Here is a 17,640-nt window from a genome sequence, read left to right on the forward strand (position 1 = left end):
AATCTCAAATAGGACATAGCAGTAATCTCAAATAGGACATAGCAGTAATCTCAAATAGCACATAGCAGTAATCTCAAATAGCATAGCAGTAACCTCAAATAGCAGTAATCTCAAATAGCACATAGCAGTAATCTCAAATAGCACATAGCAGTAATCTCAAATAGGACATAGCAGTAATCTCAAATAGCACATAGCAGTAATGTGCAAGCGAATGCAGTCAAGACTGTGAAAGCACACAGAGAGTGAGGGAGGAGGAGGAGAAAGGGGCAGAGCCTACACCAAGCCCTGCCTATCAGGCGGAGGTGGGCAGGGATAGAGAGCCGGGAAGGTGGGAGCGAGTGAGGGAGAGGGAGAGCGCATGAGAAAGAAAGAGGTAGACAGAGATGCAGAAATACAGTCAGTCTGCCTGTGCCGGTGACATTGTGTGTGGCAGTGCTGCTGTACAGTGTGGTCCGTTAGGACCACTAACCCATCAGGGACTACAGCACAACACAGTCTGGATCCAGAACCACAACCAGACACCATGTCAGGCTCCACTCCTGAGCCCGCTCCTCCGAGGGTCCACTCTAAAAAGGCTGGGATCCGGGCTGCGGTGATTCTAATCGGACTCCTGCAAAAGTCGCGACGAGCGAAGGAGAGAGAGAGGGAGAAGGAGAGAGAGCGGTGGGTGAACTTTATCTGCTGTTTGGTCTCCTGGCTGGTCTGGTTGGCTGCCTGCCTGTCTCAGAGGCTCACACTCTGCACTGCGGTGTTAAGTCAAGCTTTCAGAGCAACTTCTATTGCCTGACTATAAGTGCTGTTTCTATACACAGGTCAATGCTTGTCTGTGCCTTGTGTTTGTCTGTGTCCTTGTCTTTTGTGTGGATGGTGTGTGTGTGTGTGTGTGTTGTTCTTGACACCACTGGTGTCTGTATGTGCATATCTGGGTCAGTAAAATTAAAGGAGAGAGAGAGCGAAGTTAAAGGTTAGGAGGTGTCATTTGAGCGCTTGCAAAAGAGAAAAGAGAGGAAGAGAGAGGAGAGAGAGAGAGAGAGAGAGAGAGAGAGAGCGCTATGAGTCCCTCTTCAACCTATTGTACCCTCAGCTATATAGCTCGAGCCACTCCACTCAGGATCCAACGTACTGTGTTGTTTAATGCTACAGTATATGTCTCTATGTAGGTATGGCTTCCATTTGCCCCCCCCCCCCCCCCCCCCCCCCCCCCCCCCCTCTCTCTGTACTGTCTCGAGAACACAATGGAACAGTTGCTGAAGACTCAAACTGGTCTGGAGAGTTTAAAAGGAAGGGATAGGCTGTCCTCAATGTCAACAGACCAGCAGACCAAAGCAGTTGAGTGTTAGTGACTCAAAGGGAGAGGTCTCGGTGATGTCAGTTTAATGGGAATGTGTGTGTGTGTGTGTGTGCGTGTGTGTGTGCGTGCGTGCGTGCGTGCGTGCGTGCGTCTATATATTACAGGTGACTTATTGTATGTTGTTAACAGTGGGACTGCCAATGATGCAAATGTCAGGTGACAACAGTAAATAGTAATTAATAGAGAGAGAGAGACTGTACAGGTACAGGTACGTTCTGTTGTTTTTGCCCGTCGATCACGGCTTTCCTTTGGAAAGCAGAAATAGCATGGCTGTGAGAGGAGGTTTATTTCACAACACCAAGGCAACAGGGGACACGGTGCCCTGAGGTTCTTTATGTTAAAAACCAATGTTAAGGAACAACTTGTATGCACGCACACACACAATGAGTCTGTGCTGCTTTTCAACAAGACATCACTAACACAAATGCACAGTCTCACAAACGCACAGTCTCACAAACGCACAGTCTCACAAACGCACAGTCTCACAAACGCACCGTCTCACAAACGCGTACTCTGCAGTTACGGCACGGCGGACGTCACTAATAATGTAAACACTTAACATTAACACACACTAGACCTAGATGGAAGTGATTGTGATGTATTGGTTCTGTGTGTTAGTTAGTTGGATGATGAGTCTCTGCATCTGGTCAGATAGTCTATGAGAAGTAGCAGTGGTGGTGGGCCTTAGATTGTGTCCACAGGGGCTGTCCTCCTCTTTAAAATCACTTAATGATGAATTTACAATGTACGCTGTTCCCAGTTCATTTGAACAGTATGGTGCTCCCAGGTTTTGTGTGTGTTTGTGTGTGTGTGTGTGTGTTTGTGTGTGTGTGTGTGTGTGTGTACACAGTGTACGAAACATTACGAACACCTGCTCTTTCCATGACATTGACTGACCAGGTGAAACCAGGTGAAAGCTATGATACCTTATTGATGTCACCTGTTAAATCCACTTCAATCAGTGTAGACGAAGGGGAGGAGACAGGTTAAAGAAGCGTTTTTAAGTCGTGGGATTTTAAAGTCTTAGGATTTTTAAGTCAGAGGGTGAATGTGTGTGTGTGTGTGTGTGTGTGTTTTTGTACTAGCTTACTGGCTTAGAATAGTAACCCAGTCAGTCCAGTGCGTTGTTGCGGTTGAGAAGGGTTGAGGGTTCTGGGTTCCTGTCTCCTAACCCTCCTTGTTCCTCCTGGTTGATTGGCAGCCCTCCTCCGGTCCCCTGAGAGGGGTGTTAATACCTGTCTAACTGGAGTTAAGCACATTCAATCCTTACTTACACCATGATCACTGCTGCCTGATGATGATACAGTCTGGCCGTTACTAGTCCCACATGGACTGTGTCCCAGATGACACATTATTCACTATAGTGCACGACTTTTGACCAAGGCCAGAGGGCCATTTGGGGCACAGCCATGGATGAGAGTGTGAACAGGCTGCTACCCCCCCACCAGGGAATTGCAGGCTACCGTGCAGCTATTTGTTAATTCGTTCAAATTAAATGTAGACAATTCCGGAAGTAAAGTACATTTAATTACAACCAGGGAATTGTTTGTTGTTGCTCCAGGCTGTTATGTTGAAATCCAAGAGCATAATGTGGAATATTTTTGTAGTTTTTTTTTCTGTGATACATGGCATGACCTTTTCTGAGCATCTTACAACCTTTTTTTATTAGTTCCCTCTCTACAACCTCTTTTCATATTCTGACTCACCCTTTCCCTCCTCCCTTTGCTCATTCTTCCTCTCCCTCTCTCATTCTTTCTCCCCTTCCCCCACTCTGCCAGTCTAGGAAAACAGTTGTGATTAGCAGCTGTTGGGGATCACAAGGAGACTGCACTGCTAGCCCTCCAGGCATGAACGAAACACACACATGCTACTCACGCACACATGCTACACACACACACACACACACACACACACACACACACACGTTCTACTCATGCACGTACACAAACACACTCATACTCATGCTACTAATGCACACACACACACACACATTCTACTCAAGCACGCATGCACACACACACTCACGCATGCATGCATACACCTATACACACACACAAACAAACACACAATCAGCAAATATCTACTGGGAAGCCTGGCACAGAGTAGGTAGAGGTGACAATACAGGGAAAAGGGTAACGTTGACTTTAGTCATTGCAGTGAACCTCTGTGTGTCTGGCAGTTTGTCAATTAATACCTTCATACCACAGAACATACACACTCAGGTCTTCATGTGTGTGTCTGAAATTTCCACACTTATGGCGTTCTCCTCTACATGTCACACTGCACGGAGACTGCGTGAGTTTGCTGATGTTGTTGATGTTTATGTCTGTGTTTCTGTTCTCCTTTCCTGTTTGTGTGTGTGTGTGTGTGTGCCAGGGTGTGCATGTGGCAGTGCCAGGGAAGGAGCCAGTGAGCTGTGGCTTGTGTAATGGATGAGGTGGTATTGTCTCCCTAAGAAGTGCCCAGAGATGGGCACACTGACAGATTGCATGGAGCCCTATTTACAGAGCACAGCTATGTGAAGGGATTGGGGAAGATATTTTTAGCCTGAGCACTCATCTCCCCTCTCTCTCTATCTTTCTCTTTCTTCACCTGTGTCTCTGTCCAGCTGTCTCTCTTCAAACTCTCACATGTTGTCTGTTGGGGTTGTCTGACAGATTGTGATTTTTAGATGTTGAAAGCATGATGGGTTATTTGAAATATCCCATAGTTCAGTACAGGTCCATTGACAGAGTCTGGGTTAGGTATATTGTCTGAAAGCACATTAGAATATTTCAGATATAGTTTTTGTGGTTAGATCCTACTTAGATTAGATCACTTCCTTTATTTAACTTCATGTCATAATAATAACTAGGAACTGGGAGCTGACACCAGGAACACCACACACACACACACACACACACACACAGACACACACACACACAGACACACACACACGCACGCACGCGCACACACACACACACACACACACACACACACACACACACACAGACACACACACACACACACACACACACGCACACACGCACGCGCACACACACAGACACACACACACGCACACACACAGACACACACACACACATACACACACATACACACACGCTCACACTCACACTCACACACACACACAGAGCGAGAGTTTCCTCTGAGGTCTCCTATTATAACAGTATGGGGTTGGACCAGAGCCCAGAGAGGGGGAGACCTTTACTGGTGTTGACTTACAGAAACACCTGGCCTGTTTACCCTCACAGTGGGTGGTTGAGAGCAAGGGACTGAGGAAAATAAGGGGGAGGAGCCGGGGGAACGGGAAGTGAGGCAGAACACGGCTACCACAGAAAGAAGGGAGAATCCAATTTAACCTCAACAGGTTTCCCTCTTTATGTTATCTGCTCTGGAGAATTTTTTAAAAATATGTGAAGGCTTGCCAAGTCATTTCTGCCCTTGTTTTCTTGGCACAGCGTAATCCAGAACGTCAGTGGAAGGCTTTTATAGTAAAGTGCTCGAGGTTCTGAAATGTTAGTCGGCATGAAAATCTTCTTTGATGGCAATAATTATCAGTTGCGGAGTACTTTTATGGCGCTTTAATAGACCTCCATATAAATACAGCTGTTAAACTGGAAGCCTTTATGAAGTCGACAGGGAAAACCACCGCTTTTCTGTACAACATTTTCGCGTCAGTTAAGGAATGTTTTTATGACAGTAGATCTCAATCTCAATAAAGTTGTTGCAGTATATTTACAGTATTAATGTAAATCTTTATGATGTCAGCAATGAAACCCATAGCTCCTCTGTGAGTTCTGGAAGGGCCTGGCACCCTAACACCACTTGGTCCCCTCTAACTTCCTGACCTTGAAGGGTCTGTCAATAACAGGCCAACAGAGCGTGCTCTGTTCCCTTCATTCAGAAGGCTGTGTCTCTCAGTTCAGGACAACTACGTGTTTGCTCTCAAGGGGCTCTCACCTTGTCACATAGAACAGGCGTGAGGGTGGTCATGATTCAGCTGTTTGAGTCTGTGCTGTGATTATGGTGCTTCTCTGTGCAGTAGAGAGTTTTGACGATTATTTTGTGTGTGTGCGTACTTGCGTGCGTGCGTGCGTACGTACATTTGTGTGTGTGTGTGTGTGTGTGTGTGTGTGTGTGTATTTGTGTGTGACAGCAAGAGAGTGCATTTTCATGTGTGTTCTGTCCTAATTTCCCTGTCACACATCCCTAACTCTAATGCACACAACACATCAATACTCAAAGCCAATTTAATACTCAAAGCCAATTCAATGCTCAAAGCCAATTCAATACTCAAAGCCAATTCAATACTCAAAGCCAATTCAATACTCAAAGCCAATTCAATGCTCAAAGCCAATTCAATACTCAAAGCCAATTCAATACTCAAAGCCAATGCAATACTCAAAGCCAATTCAGTACTCAAAGCCAATTCAATACTCAAAGCCAATTCAATACTCAAAGCCAATTCAATACTCAAAGCCAATGCAATACTCAAAGCCAATTCAATACTCAAAGCCAATGCAATGCTCAAAGCCAATTCAATGCTCAAAGCCAATTCAATACTCAAAGCCAATTCAATGCACAAAGCCAATTCAATACTCAAAGCCAATTCAATACTCAAAGCCAACTCTTAAATTTCCAAAGCAGTCGTTTATTTAATCTCAATATCAAATCATTTCTGGGTAACAATAAAGTACCTTACTGTGATTGTTTTCAATTAAAATGTTGTTGTTTTTTTTAAATCAAAGGGACATTTCTCAAACCAGAATTTTGCTACTACTGTCTGTCTGGGAGTGGTCTGAGTGGGGAGGGGAAAACTGAAAACTAGCTGTTATTGGTAGAGAGGTTTGGAACTCTCTTTCTTATTGGTCTATTAACTAATTTACCGCCTGGTGATGTCAATAGGCAGGAGGCAGGCCAAAACACTATCCCACCAAAACAGGGAGACATTTCAGGTGGTCTTTTCAAACAGCTCTTACATTAAAAAGTCATGACCATAATTTTCACAATTTCACAGTATTATTCCAACTAGGGCTGTGGCAGTCATGAAAGTCCATCAGCTGGTGATCGTCAAGCAAATAACTGCCGACCTCACGGTAATTGTCCGTTATTTAACATAAACACATTTAGCATCTCCTGGCTTCCACACTACAAGCCACTGATGCAGACCTTTGGAACATCTACATTTTAAAAAGTCCATGTAATATAGCCTGCACCTTCACAATAAAACCATTATTTATTTTAGACAGGTCTAAAGAAACATGATATGAAGAAAATGTAGTTTATTTCAGAAGAACAGAATAGCATACTCTGAGTTGTCCCTGATCTGGCTAGGCCATATGGCTGTGGACTACACAAGTTCATTTAGCAGACAAGATTTGCTTAGAATTTCGTGGCGTTATTTTACAGTATGAAGAATACAATTAAACATTAGCTGAATAAAACAGAAAGGATATTTCCTCCAAACGATTTGAGGAAGTGAACACATGCCGCTATTCTGTGTTGAGCGGTAACAAAGAAACAGATACTCCTATATACTTCATGTAGAGTTATTTATGTAACTTTAGTTGTGATACAAACATTAGGGTATATGTTTAGATGTTTAATACATTGTAAGGCTGCATGATGCGACTCTAATGAAGATTTGAAAAAAGTTGCATAAAAGGCCTTGATCTCTGCTTCGTTTTTTTAATGCCGGTTGTACACACTTCATCAAGCACGTGACAATGCCTCGAATCTCCCGGCGGCATCCCCTTCGTGTGGCCGTAATGCCCCCTATAAAATACATGCCTTTGGCGGCCAGTGGCGGTTGTGCCCTTGGGCTGAATATAATAATTATAATTCCCTGCTCCCAGCACTCACATGGCTCTCCGTCACGTGATCTGGTCTTTCTCACAGAATACAAGTGAAGACCGACACATTGGGGACGAAACTGCACGCGTCATTATCTAATTCCCAGGTGCATATTGAAGATATTAGAACCGTCCACATTTCCGTTTCATCAGCGAACAAGATGAGTAGGCCTAACGAACAGCAAAAGCACTAGCCTATGTCAATCTACTATCCCCCTACAGTACTGAAGCCGAACTATTCTGTTCTGTGCGAGAAATAAATATTCCAAACATTTTCTGGGACAGTTGTGGGATGCGATAGATCCCAAACCACTAGCGTCAAAAAAACTTTTATAAGCAATAAGGCTGACACAACAGATCAGACCGTTTAGCTTAAAGTGTTGATAAACTATTAGGCTATTTCTACACATTATAAGCGCAGCAATGCGCACACCAAACTTGAAACTCATGTGCTGCTTATGTATGCCAGTTAGGGTTTACACCGGTTGTAAAGCAGGCTACATGAGGTGTGCAACTTTGATTTGAAAAAGTCACAAAAAAGGCATACTCTATTTCTTGCCTTACTGCACACAAGATGGGCATCATTCATCATTCAGTGATAGGCTAATATTGTCACCCGTCAGACTATTCTTGATTTACTATACTCCTGTTGAAAAGAGAAGCAATGTGCTTAATATTATGAAAGTTGAGAAATAAATATAGTAGGCCTAGCCTATAGAAAGCTGATGGGAGCCTCCTCTTTTTAATAGAGGCCATCACTCTGTTTTCTCCCGCAATTGCATAGCCTATAGAAATGTTGCGCAACATGAGTTCATGTGTTTGTGTTTGATTCGTTTTTTTGATTACATTTGCATTGATGTCAGAGTGATTAGAGGGACAATAGAGTACTGAGTACCAGGTAATTAAAACGTTTGATCGGCTACTAATGACCGCCAGGACCATCAGAGCTGGGAGAAGCCTAATCACCGTGACTAAACGGTCACATGGAATTTGACTGCCGTTATGACTCGTGACCGCCGTTGTGGCGTTAATAACAGCCCTAATTCCAACCTCATAGTGTGGAAATATATATATAAAACACAAGAAAATCATTTTTTTTACTGCACTGTGCCTTTAAAAACGGTCTCATTTTCGATACACAGCACATGGTTTCCTCATAGACAGGACTGCCCAACCCTGTTTCTGGAGCGCTACCGTCCTGTAGGTTTTTGCTCCAACCCTAATCTAGCACACCTGATTCTAATAATTAGCTGGTTGATCATCTGAGTCAGGTTAGTTACTACTAGTGTTGGAGCGAAAACCTACAGGAGGGTAGAGCTCCAGGAAAAGGATTCGACCACCCTGTTCTAACACCAATGGTTGTATTCACTGGCCTGGAGGAGTGCGTGTCCGGGTCCGGAGTCAGTGAAAGATGATTTTGATATGAATCATCTGTATCGGCTCTGGCATTAATGCAGTTATCCCGTGATTGTGTGGTTCAATGTCCGATGTCGATTCTCCTCCCAGCAGTTTCCTGTGCTGAACGTAATCAGTCTGGTAATACAACCGGATCGAAGGCTTCATATACACAGTGTATCTCCGCTTACGCTGTGATCTGGAGATGAGCCAAGGGGATATTATGTTATCGTCAGGCGGTTTTGATTTCATTTGTGTGTGCATGCTATATAGAAATGCTGACTGTTAAGACTACCCATTACAGAATGCCATCGGCGATGGCAGCTGTCTGCTTCTTCCCTTTGAGATCTGGGCCCACATTCATTAAGCATCTCAGAGAAGGATTGCTGGATCTCGGATCAGTTTTTCCTTTTTTCATCTTAGTGAATAATATTACACGGACGCAGGGGCACCTGATCCTAGATCAGCGATCCTTATCTGAGACGCTTTATGAATACAAGCCCCTGGAGTCCACAGCACTGCTCTTCTTATTGAGTTTGGGATTCCGTACTGAGAGAAGGTGCCTTTCTAAGAGGTCATTATCTCAGCAAGGTTTGGTCAATCAAAGTGTTCACACAGTGTTCTACGATTGATTTTTTTCCCTTTTTCGATTTTGTTGCCGCGGCAGTAATTATTTTCCCAACTTTATTCAGGTTTCATTTGGGAGAACAAATCAATCTCTCGCAGTATACCCTCCACTCTCTAGGACTGCCAGCAAGGTGTGTGTGTACATGTGTTCCTCAGCCGTTCGGTTGACTGGCTGGGCTCCATTCTCCACTCTTTGACCCCTTTATCTATAAATAGCCTTTATATCCATCGGCCCCACTGGGCAAAAACTGGTTCAATCACGTTGTTTCCATTTCATTTCAACCCCAAAATTAGATGTGATGATGTTGAATCAATGTGGAAAACTAATTGGATTTGCAAAAAGTCATCAACGTAAGGGAGTTTAGTATTTTTTCCACCAGACTTTTAACCTAAATCCAATGACGGTGACATTTTTGGTTAATTTCACGTTGAATTCACGTTACTTGGCCACTCAACCAAATGTAAATCAAAACTAGACGTTGAACTGACTGTGCCCAGTTGGGAGTGAGTCCCAGCAGGAAACAGGAAGTAGCCCTCTTGACCTCTTCAGTTACCTGGGTGCCTATGAGATTCCTTAAGACTTATAACTGGACCCCAGTAGCCTATGTGGAGATGAGAGGTCCTTGTCTGGCTACTGGTCCCCCCAGGCTACTACTGTATATGCTAACATTATAGGGTTCCTTGCAGGCTACTAGCCCCGCAGTGCCCAGTGAATAGGTAAGAGGCCTTCAATGTGCCACTGGGCTTATTGGCTCCCCTTAACCCTTTGTGGAGGCCACTAATCCTTGTTAAACTACTGTTCCCATACACCTGAAAAATTAAAGGGTCCTGATTGACTACTGCCACCATAGTGTGCTAAAATTTTAGAGGTATATGATTAGCTACTGTCTCCCCTGTGGCCAGTGCTGAGGTAAGGGTTCCTCCAATTGCCACTTCACTTGTGTTAGCTACATACTGGGAGTCACGAGCCATCATCCCAGCTTGCAGAATGTAGCCCTTTCAACACCTCACACACTGACGTTCATTACATTAAACCATTGGTCTGTGTCTGACTGTCCGTGGCGCTGGACGGCCTATCTGATCTGCTAGGATAGATGGGAGGAACAAGCACATCCATCCTCACTGCTATTTTTACACCGGGCAGATCTCCTATTGATACAGGGCTATGTCAGTGCATAATTTATACATACTGTAGAGTACTCTGCCATGGTCCTGATTGATGCAGCTATGTATTCCAGCTATGTCTGCCATGGTGAATGATAATGATGATGATGATGATGATCGTTAACTTGATGGCTCTGTCTAAAGGCTGATGCTGCTTATGTCCAGCATACAGACAGTTAAAAGGTTGGGCAGTGCGCTAGACTCTCCTCTGTCCTCCGCAGACGTTAGTGAACTAATCATCAAGCCTTTGACTAATTGAATTAGGTGTGCCAGTTTAGGGTTTAAACAAAAATGTGAAATGTCTGGGAGGCGAGGGGAGGGAAACCCTGCGCTAATGGACGGGTTGCACCTGATTCCTCTCAGTCCTGATGTCCTGCTGGCAGATTAATGTATTTCCTCATTTTTGTTTTTGCTGTCTAATAGGCCACATGTTAAGTTCATTAGAGGAATGATTGGGCTTCTGTAATTGTAATTCTGGGGTATCATCAACTTCATTATTGAGTTTCGTAAACAAATATCTGTATCTGGCTGGAAATAGAACATCACAATTAGGGGCCATTGTCCTCCCTCCCTCCCTCCCTCCCTCCCTCCCTCCCTCCCTCCCTCCCTCCCTCCCTCCCTCCCTCCCTCCCTCCCTCCCTCCCTCCCTCCCTCTCCATCTCCTGTCTCTTTCCCCTGTGCGCCCTCTCTCTTTCTCTCTCTCACTCTCTCACTCTCTCCCTATCCCCCTCTCAATTTCAATTCAGCTTAAGGAAACATGCTTACATTGTCAAAGCAAGAAATGGATAATAAACAAAAGTGAAATAAACAATAAAAAATGAACTCTCTCCCTCTCTCACTCTCTCCTCCTCCCTCACTAGCTCCCCCTTCCCTCCCCCCCCTCCCCTGTTTATGTGTTGATATTAGCTGAGGCAGGTACAGTACACTGTGTGCAGTGCCTGTCATCTCTCGAGGGTGTAATCAGTATGTGAAACATGGAGGCATGTTGGTGGAACGTTAGGTAAACAGATGTAATTAGAATTGAATCAGGTCCAATTAAAAACAATAAAGAAGGATTTGGGTGATGATTGTGAAAGAGTTAGGCAAGATAATGAAGGGTGTTTATTGGGCGATACAAGATAGGAGACATATCCTAGGTAGAGGTCGACCGATTATGATTTTTCAACGCCGATACCGATTATTGTAGGACCAAAAAAGCCGATACCGATTAATAGGCCGATTGTTTAATTTATTTATTTGTCATAATGACAATTACAACAATACTGAATGAACACTTATTTTAACTTAATATAATACATCAATAAAATCAATTTGGCCTCATGTAAATAATGAAACAGGTTCAATTTGGTTTAAATAATGCAAAAACAAACTGTTGGAGAAGAAAGTAAAAGTGCAATATGTGCTATGTAAGAAAGCTAACGTTTCAGTTCCTTGCTCAGAACATGAGAACATATGAAAGCTCCTTTTAACGTGAGTCTTCAATATTCCCAGGTAAGAAGTTTTAGGTTGTAGTTATTATAGGAATTATAGGACTATTTCCCTCTATACCATTTGTATTTCATTAACCTTTGACTATTAGATGTTCTTATAGGCACTTTAGTATTGCCAGTGTAACAGTATTGCTTCCGTCCCTCTCCTCGCTCCTCCCTGGGCTCGAACCAGCAACACAACGACAACAGCCACCATCGAAGCAGCGTTACCCATGCAGAGCAAGGGGAACAACTATGAGAAGGCTCAGAGCGAGTGAAGTTTGAAACGCTATTAGCGCGCGCTAACTAGCTAGCCATTTCACTTCGGTTACACCAGCCTCATCTCGGGAGTTGATAGGCTTGAAGTCATAAACAGTGCAATGCTTGACGCACAACAAAGAGCTGCTGGCAAAACACACGAAAGTGCTGTTTGAATGAATGTTTGCACGCCTGCTTCTGCCTACCACCGCTCAGTCAGATACTTAGATACTTTTATGCTTGTATGCTCAGTCAGATTATATGCAACGCAGGACACGCTAGATAATATCTAGTAATATCATCAACCATGTGTAGTTAACTAGTGATTATGATTGATTGTTTTTTATAAGATAAGTTTAATGCTAGCTAGCAACTTACCTTGGCTTACTGCATTCTCGTAACAGGCAGTCTCCTTGTGGAGTGCTACGAGAGAGACGCAGGTTGCTGGACTAGTTAACTGTAAGGTTGCAAGATTGGATCCCCCGAGCTGACAAGGTGAAAATCTGTCGTTCTGCCCCTGAACTAGGCAGTTAACCCACCGTTCCTAGGCTGTCATTGAAAATAAGAATGTGTTCTTAACTGACTTGCCTAGTTAAATAAAGGTATACAAAAAATACCGATTTCTAATCCTAGGGCATATCATTATCTCCATTCTCTTATTTTTGTCTTACCCCCCTTTTTCTCCCCAATTGGTACAGTCTTGTCCCATCGCTGCAACTCCCGTATGGACTCGGGAGAGCCGAAGGTCGAGGGCCATGTGTCCTCTGAAACACAACCCAGCCAAGCCACACTGCTTCTTGACACAATGCGCGCTTAACCCTTGAAGCCAGCTGCACCAATGTGTCGGAGGAAACGCCTTACACCTGGCGACCGTGTCAGCATGCACTGCGCCCGGAGCGCAACAGGAGTCGCTAGAGCGCGATGGGACAAGAACATCTCAGCCAGGCCACTGCACCACTCGGGAGGCCTGAGTCCACACACTTTTATTCATTAATTGTCTGGTTTGTGTGTGTCTGCGTTCGTTCGTGTGTGTGTGTGTCTGCGTTCATTCGTGTGTGTGTGTGTCTGCGTTCATTCGTGTGTGTGTGTGTGTGTGTGTGTGTGTGTGTGGTTGTCAAAGTGTTAGTGCTCAAAATAATCTCTAGCTTTAACCTTCCCATTCACTATAAGGCCTATTCTCTCTCTCGCTCTCTCTCTCTCTCTCTCTCTCTCTCTCTCTCTCTCCCTCCCTCCCTCCCTTCTGTTTTCCTTTGTCATGCTGCGTCTCCCTCCTTCGCTCCACCCCTCCCGGAGAGAGAGCCATTCACGGTGACGCAGGACCTGTTTCATTAGTACCACCGAGACAGGCAGCAAGGAAAGACTACGCCACCACTATCTCTCACACACTGTCTCAAACACACACTGTCTCTGTCTGGGAGCAGTGTGTGTGTGTATGTATGTGTGTTTGTGTGTGTGTGTGTGTGTGTGTGTATGTTGAGACTTGGCTGTTATTAAAGCTAAGCCCAGACAACAGTGACCAGCCCCAGGGGCAAGGGTCTGAACAAAGTTTTCCACTCAGGTCAGCTCTGAGCTACAAAAGTTTGGAGTCTGGAAATTGACATTTTCTAATAATATGTTTCTCTGGAGCTGTAGCTGTTGCTATGTACACTCTGTGTATCTCTGTCAACTGCGTAAACGGGGGAAGGAAGCCAACTTCTCCTGCTTGTACTTGTACTCTGTTTAGTTTGTGTCCACCATTGGCTCAGTGTTAACTGCTAGCGACATCTTGAGACAGTGCTACATTGTGTTGGTACTTAGGGCTGACCCTATGGAAAGCATTGGAGAAGCCTGGGGTGGCTGGGCCACTGGAAGGCAAAGTCTGGGGCATGACCACTTGTTTCCAGCACTCCGCTCACCGGGCCCGGTGCTCATACTAACAGCTCAAAGAACAAAGGAGAGAGAGGAGGAGAGGGAGTGAGAGAAAGAGGGGGTTTCAGAGGAAGAAAGAAAAAGAGAGAGGGAGTGAGAGAAAGAGGGAAGAAGCCAAAGCTGGCTATTCTTTGCAGCATGTTGTTCTTTCAGAATGGAAAGATCAGCAGTCGAATGTAGTCAAGTGCTTTCTTGTTTCCTTTGAACACTGTGGCGTGAGCATGTTACTTTCACACATTGAAGCTATTACATTGTCCAATAGCGAGACGGCTGAATTAGTTCCCTAATACCAGAGAAATAAGTTGCATGCTGGTCTCCTTGTTCCACTTACTGTGAAGCAGATGGAGATACAGCACTGCATGTTATGTATCTCTCTGATATTGATATCCACTATTGATCTCAGGTAGAATTTCCTCCTGCAATAATTTAGCCTTTTGATGATGTTGTCATTGTGCTTTTAAGGTTTTTCTTCCCATCAAGTTTCTTCTGGTGTTGATATTGAGTACTGATATTCGGGAAGAATGTCCTACAAACCTTTTGCATGTGTTGTTATCTTAATTCTATAGCATTTTTTACCATTTATTTTAGCTGCTAGCTAAGGAATGGCACCATAGGGGATAGCTGCCGTTTTACTCCGAACCTATTTTGCTATTTTGTGTGTTTTTTCACGTTGTTTGTCACTTATTTTGTACTTAATGTTTCTGCCACCGTCTCTTACTGAAAATAACTTCTGGATATCAAAACAGCGATTACTCACCTCGAACTGGACAAATATTTTTTGTTTATTTAGTCAGACGCGAAGGATTTACTGCTGATACCGGACCAGGCTCAAATCCCTGTCATTCACATGAAGAGACGCCAATACAGGGGACGCAGATCCGGTGCCTTGTGAGAATTTGTTGGCGAGTGGGTAACCCGTCGCTACCATCCGTCCTATTGGCAAACGTGCAATCATTGGAGAATAAACTGGATGAGCTCTGTTTGAGACTATCCTACCAACAGGACATTAACAACTGTATTATCTTATGTTTCACTGAGTTGTGACTGAACAATGACATGGATAATATACAGTTTGCTGGGTTTTCTGTGCATCGGCAAGGCAGAACAGCTACCTCCGAGAAGACAAGGGGTGGTGGTCTATGTCTATTTGTCAATAACAGCTGGTGCGCAGAATCTAATATTAAAGAAGTCTTGAGGTTTTGGTCCCCTGAGGTAGACTATCTCATGATGAGCTGTAGACCACACTATTTACCAAGAGTTTTCATCTATATTTTTCGTAGCTGCCTATTTACCATCACAAACCAATGTTGGCGCATTCAATGATCTGTATAATGCCATAATGCTCATCCAGAAAATGTTCCTAGTGGCCGGGGACTTTAAGGCAGGAAAACTTAAATCAGTTTTTACCTCATTTCTACCAGCATGTCATGTGCAACCAGAGGAAATAAACTCTAGACCACCTTTACTCCACATACATAGATGCCTACAAAGCTCTCCCTCACCCTCCATTTGGCAAATCTGACCATAATTGTATCCTCCTAATTCATGCTTATAAGCAAAAACTAAAGCAGGAAGCACCAGTGACTCTCTCAATATGGAAGTGGTCAGATGTCGCAGATGTCAGCACAGACTGGAATGTGTTCCAGGATTAATGCGAGGGTATTGAGGAGTGTACCACATGAGTCACTGGCTTCATCAATAAGTGCATCGATGACATCATCCCCATTGTAACCATATGTACATACCCCAACCAGAAGCCATGGATTACAGGCAACATTCGCACTGAGCTAAAGGGTAGAACTGCCGCTTTCAAGGAGTGGGACTCTTATAAGAAATCCCGCTATGCCCTCCGACGAACCATCAAACAGGCAAAGCGTTAATACAAGATTAAGATTGAATCATACTACTCCGGCTCAGACGCTCGTCAGATGTGGCAGGGCTTGCAAACTATTACGAACTACAAAGGGAAGCCTAGTTGCGAGTTGCCCAGTGACACAAACCTACCAGACGAGCTAAATTACTTCTATGTGCACCTTCGGGGGAAGAAACGCTGAAGCATGCATGAGAGCACCAGCTGTTCCAGACGACTGTGTGATCACGCTCTCCATAGCCGATGTGAGTAAGACCTTTATACAGGTCAACATTCACAAAGCCGCAGGGCCATATGGATTACAAGGACGTGTACTCTGAGCATGCGCCGACCAACTGGCAAGTGTCTTCAGTGACATTTTCAACCTGTCCCTGACCGAGTCTGTAATACCTACATGTTTCAAGCAGACCACCATAGTCCCTGTGCCCAAGAACACCAGGGCAACCTGCCTAAATGACTACCGACCCGTAGCACTCACATCTGTAGCCATGAAGTGCTTTGAACGGCTTGTCATGGCTCACATCAACACCATCATCCAAGAACCCTAGACCCACTCCAATTCAAAACACCGCCCCAACAGATCCACAGGTGATGGAATCTCTATTGCTATACACATTGCCCTTTCCCACCTGGACAAAAGGAACACCTACATGAGAATGCTGTTCATTGACTACAGCTCAGAGTTCAACACCATAGTGCCCTCAAAGCTAAAGACCCGGGGACTAAACACCTCCATCTGCAACTGGATCTTGGACTTCCTGACGGGCCACCCTCAGGTGGTAAGGGTAGGCAACAACACATCTGCTACGCTGATCCTCAACAGGGCTTCTCAGGGGTGTGTTCTTAGTCCCCTATGGTACTACCTGTTCACCCATGACTGCGTGGCCAAGCACAACTCCAACACCATCATTAAGTTTGCAGACGACACAACAGTGGTAGGCCTGATCACCGACCACGATGAGACAGCCTAGAGGGAAGAGGTCAGAGACCTGGAAGTGTGGTGCCAGGACAACAACCTCTCCCTCAACGTGATCAAGACTAAGGAGATGATCGTGGGCTACAGGAAAAGAAGTGCCGAGCACACCCCCATTCTCATTGACGGGGCTGTAGGGGAGCAGATTGAGAGCTTCAAGTTCCTTGGTGTCCACATCACCAACAAACTATCATGGTTGAAACACACCAAGACACCAAAAATATTTATCATGGGTCCTCAGATCCGCAAAAAGTTATACAGCTGCATCATCGAGAGCATCCTGACTGGTTGCACCCCCTCCTGGTATGGCAACTGCTCGGCATTCTGCTCTACAGAGGGTAGTGCGTACGGCCCAGTGCATTACTGGGGCCAAGCTTCCTGCCATCCAGGACCTCTATACCAGGCGGTATCAGAGGAAGTGCCCAAGAAAATGCCAAAGACTCCAGCCAACCTAGTCATAGACTTGCTACCGCACGGCAAGCGGTACCGGAGCGCCAAGTCTAGGTCCAAAAGGCTTCTTAACAGATTCTACCCCCGAGCCATAAGATTGCTGAGCAGCTAATCAAATGGCTACCCGGACTATTTGCATTGACCAAAATTCCCCCTTTTTATTAATGCTCCCGCTACTCTCTGTTTATTATCTATGCATAGTCACTTTACCCCTACCTACATGTACATATTACCTCAATCACCTCGACAAACCTGTACCCCTGCACATTGACTCGGTACCGGTACCCCCTGTATATATAGCCCTGTTATTGATATTTTATTGT

The 17,640-nt window shown here is 44.7% G+C and overlaps 1 protein-coding gene across 4 annotated transcripts in view; it reads left to right on the forward strand.

Annotated features, from left to right (window-relative positions):
• The window catches only part of LOC110503310 (rap1 GTPase-activating protein 2), a 106,361-nt gene that overhangs the window by 52,027 nt on the left and 36,694 nt on the right, over positions 1 to 17,640 (forward strand). The window contains exon 1 of one of the 4 annotated variants that reach the window (XM_036962063.1): positions 339 to 663. The exons of 2 other annotated variants lie outside the window; for them this stretch is intronic. In XM_036962063.1, coding sequence (XP_036817958.1) covers positions 524 to 663 — 140 coding nt within the window. In that variant the 5' untranslated portion in view covers positions 339 to 523. Of the gene's footprint in view, positions 1 to 338; positions 664 to 17,640 lie in introns of those variants that run through there. One more of the 4 variants, XM_036962064.1, reaches the window with a different exon arrangement.

This window comes from Oncorhynchus mykiss, chromosome 24 (assembly GCF_013265735.2).
Source record: "Oncorhynchus mykiss isolate Arlee chromosome 24, USDA_OmykA_1.1, whole genome shotgun sequence".
Taxonomy (NCBI): domain Eukaryota; kingdom Metazoa; phylum Chordata; class Actinopteri; order Salmoniformes; family Salmonidae; genus Oncorhynchus; species Oncorhynchus mykiss.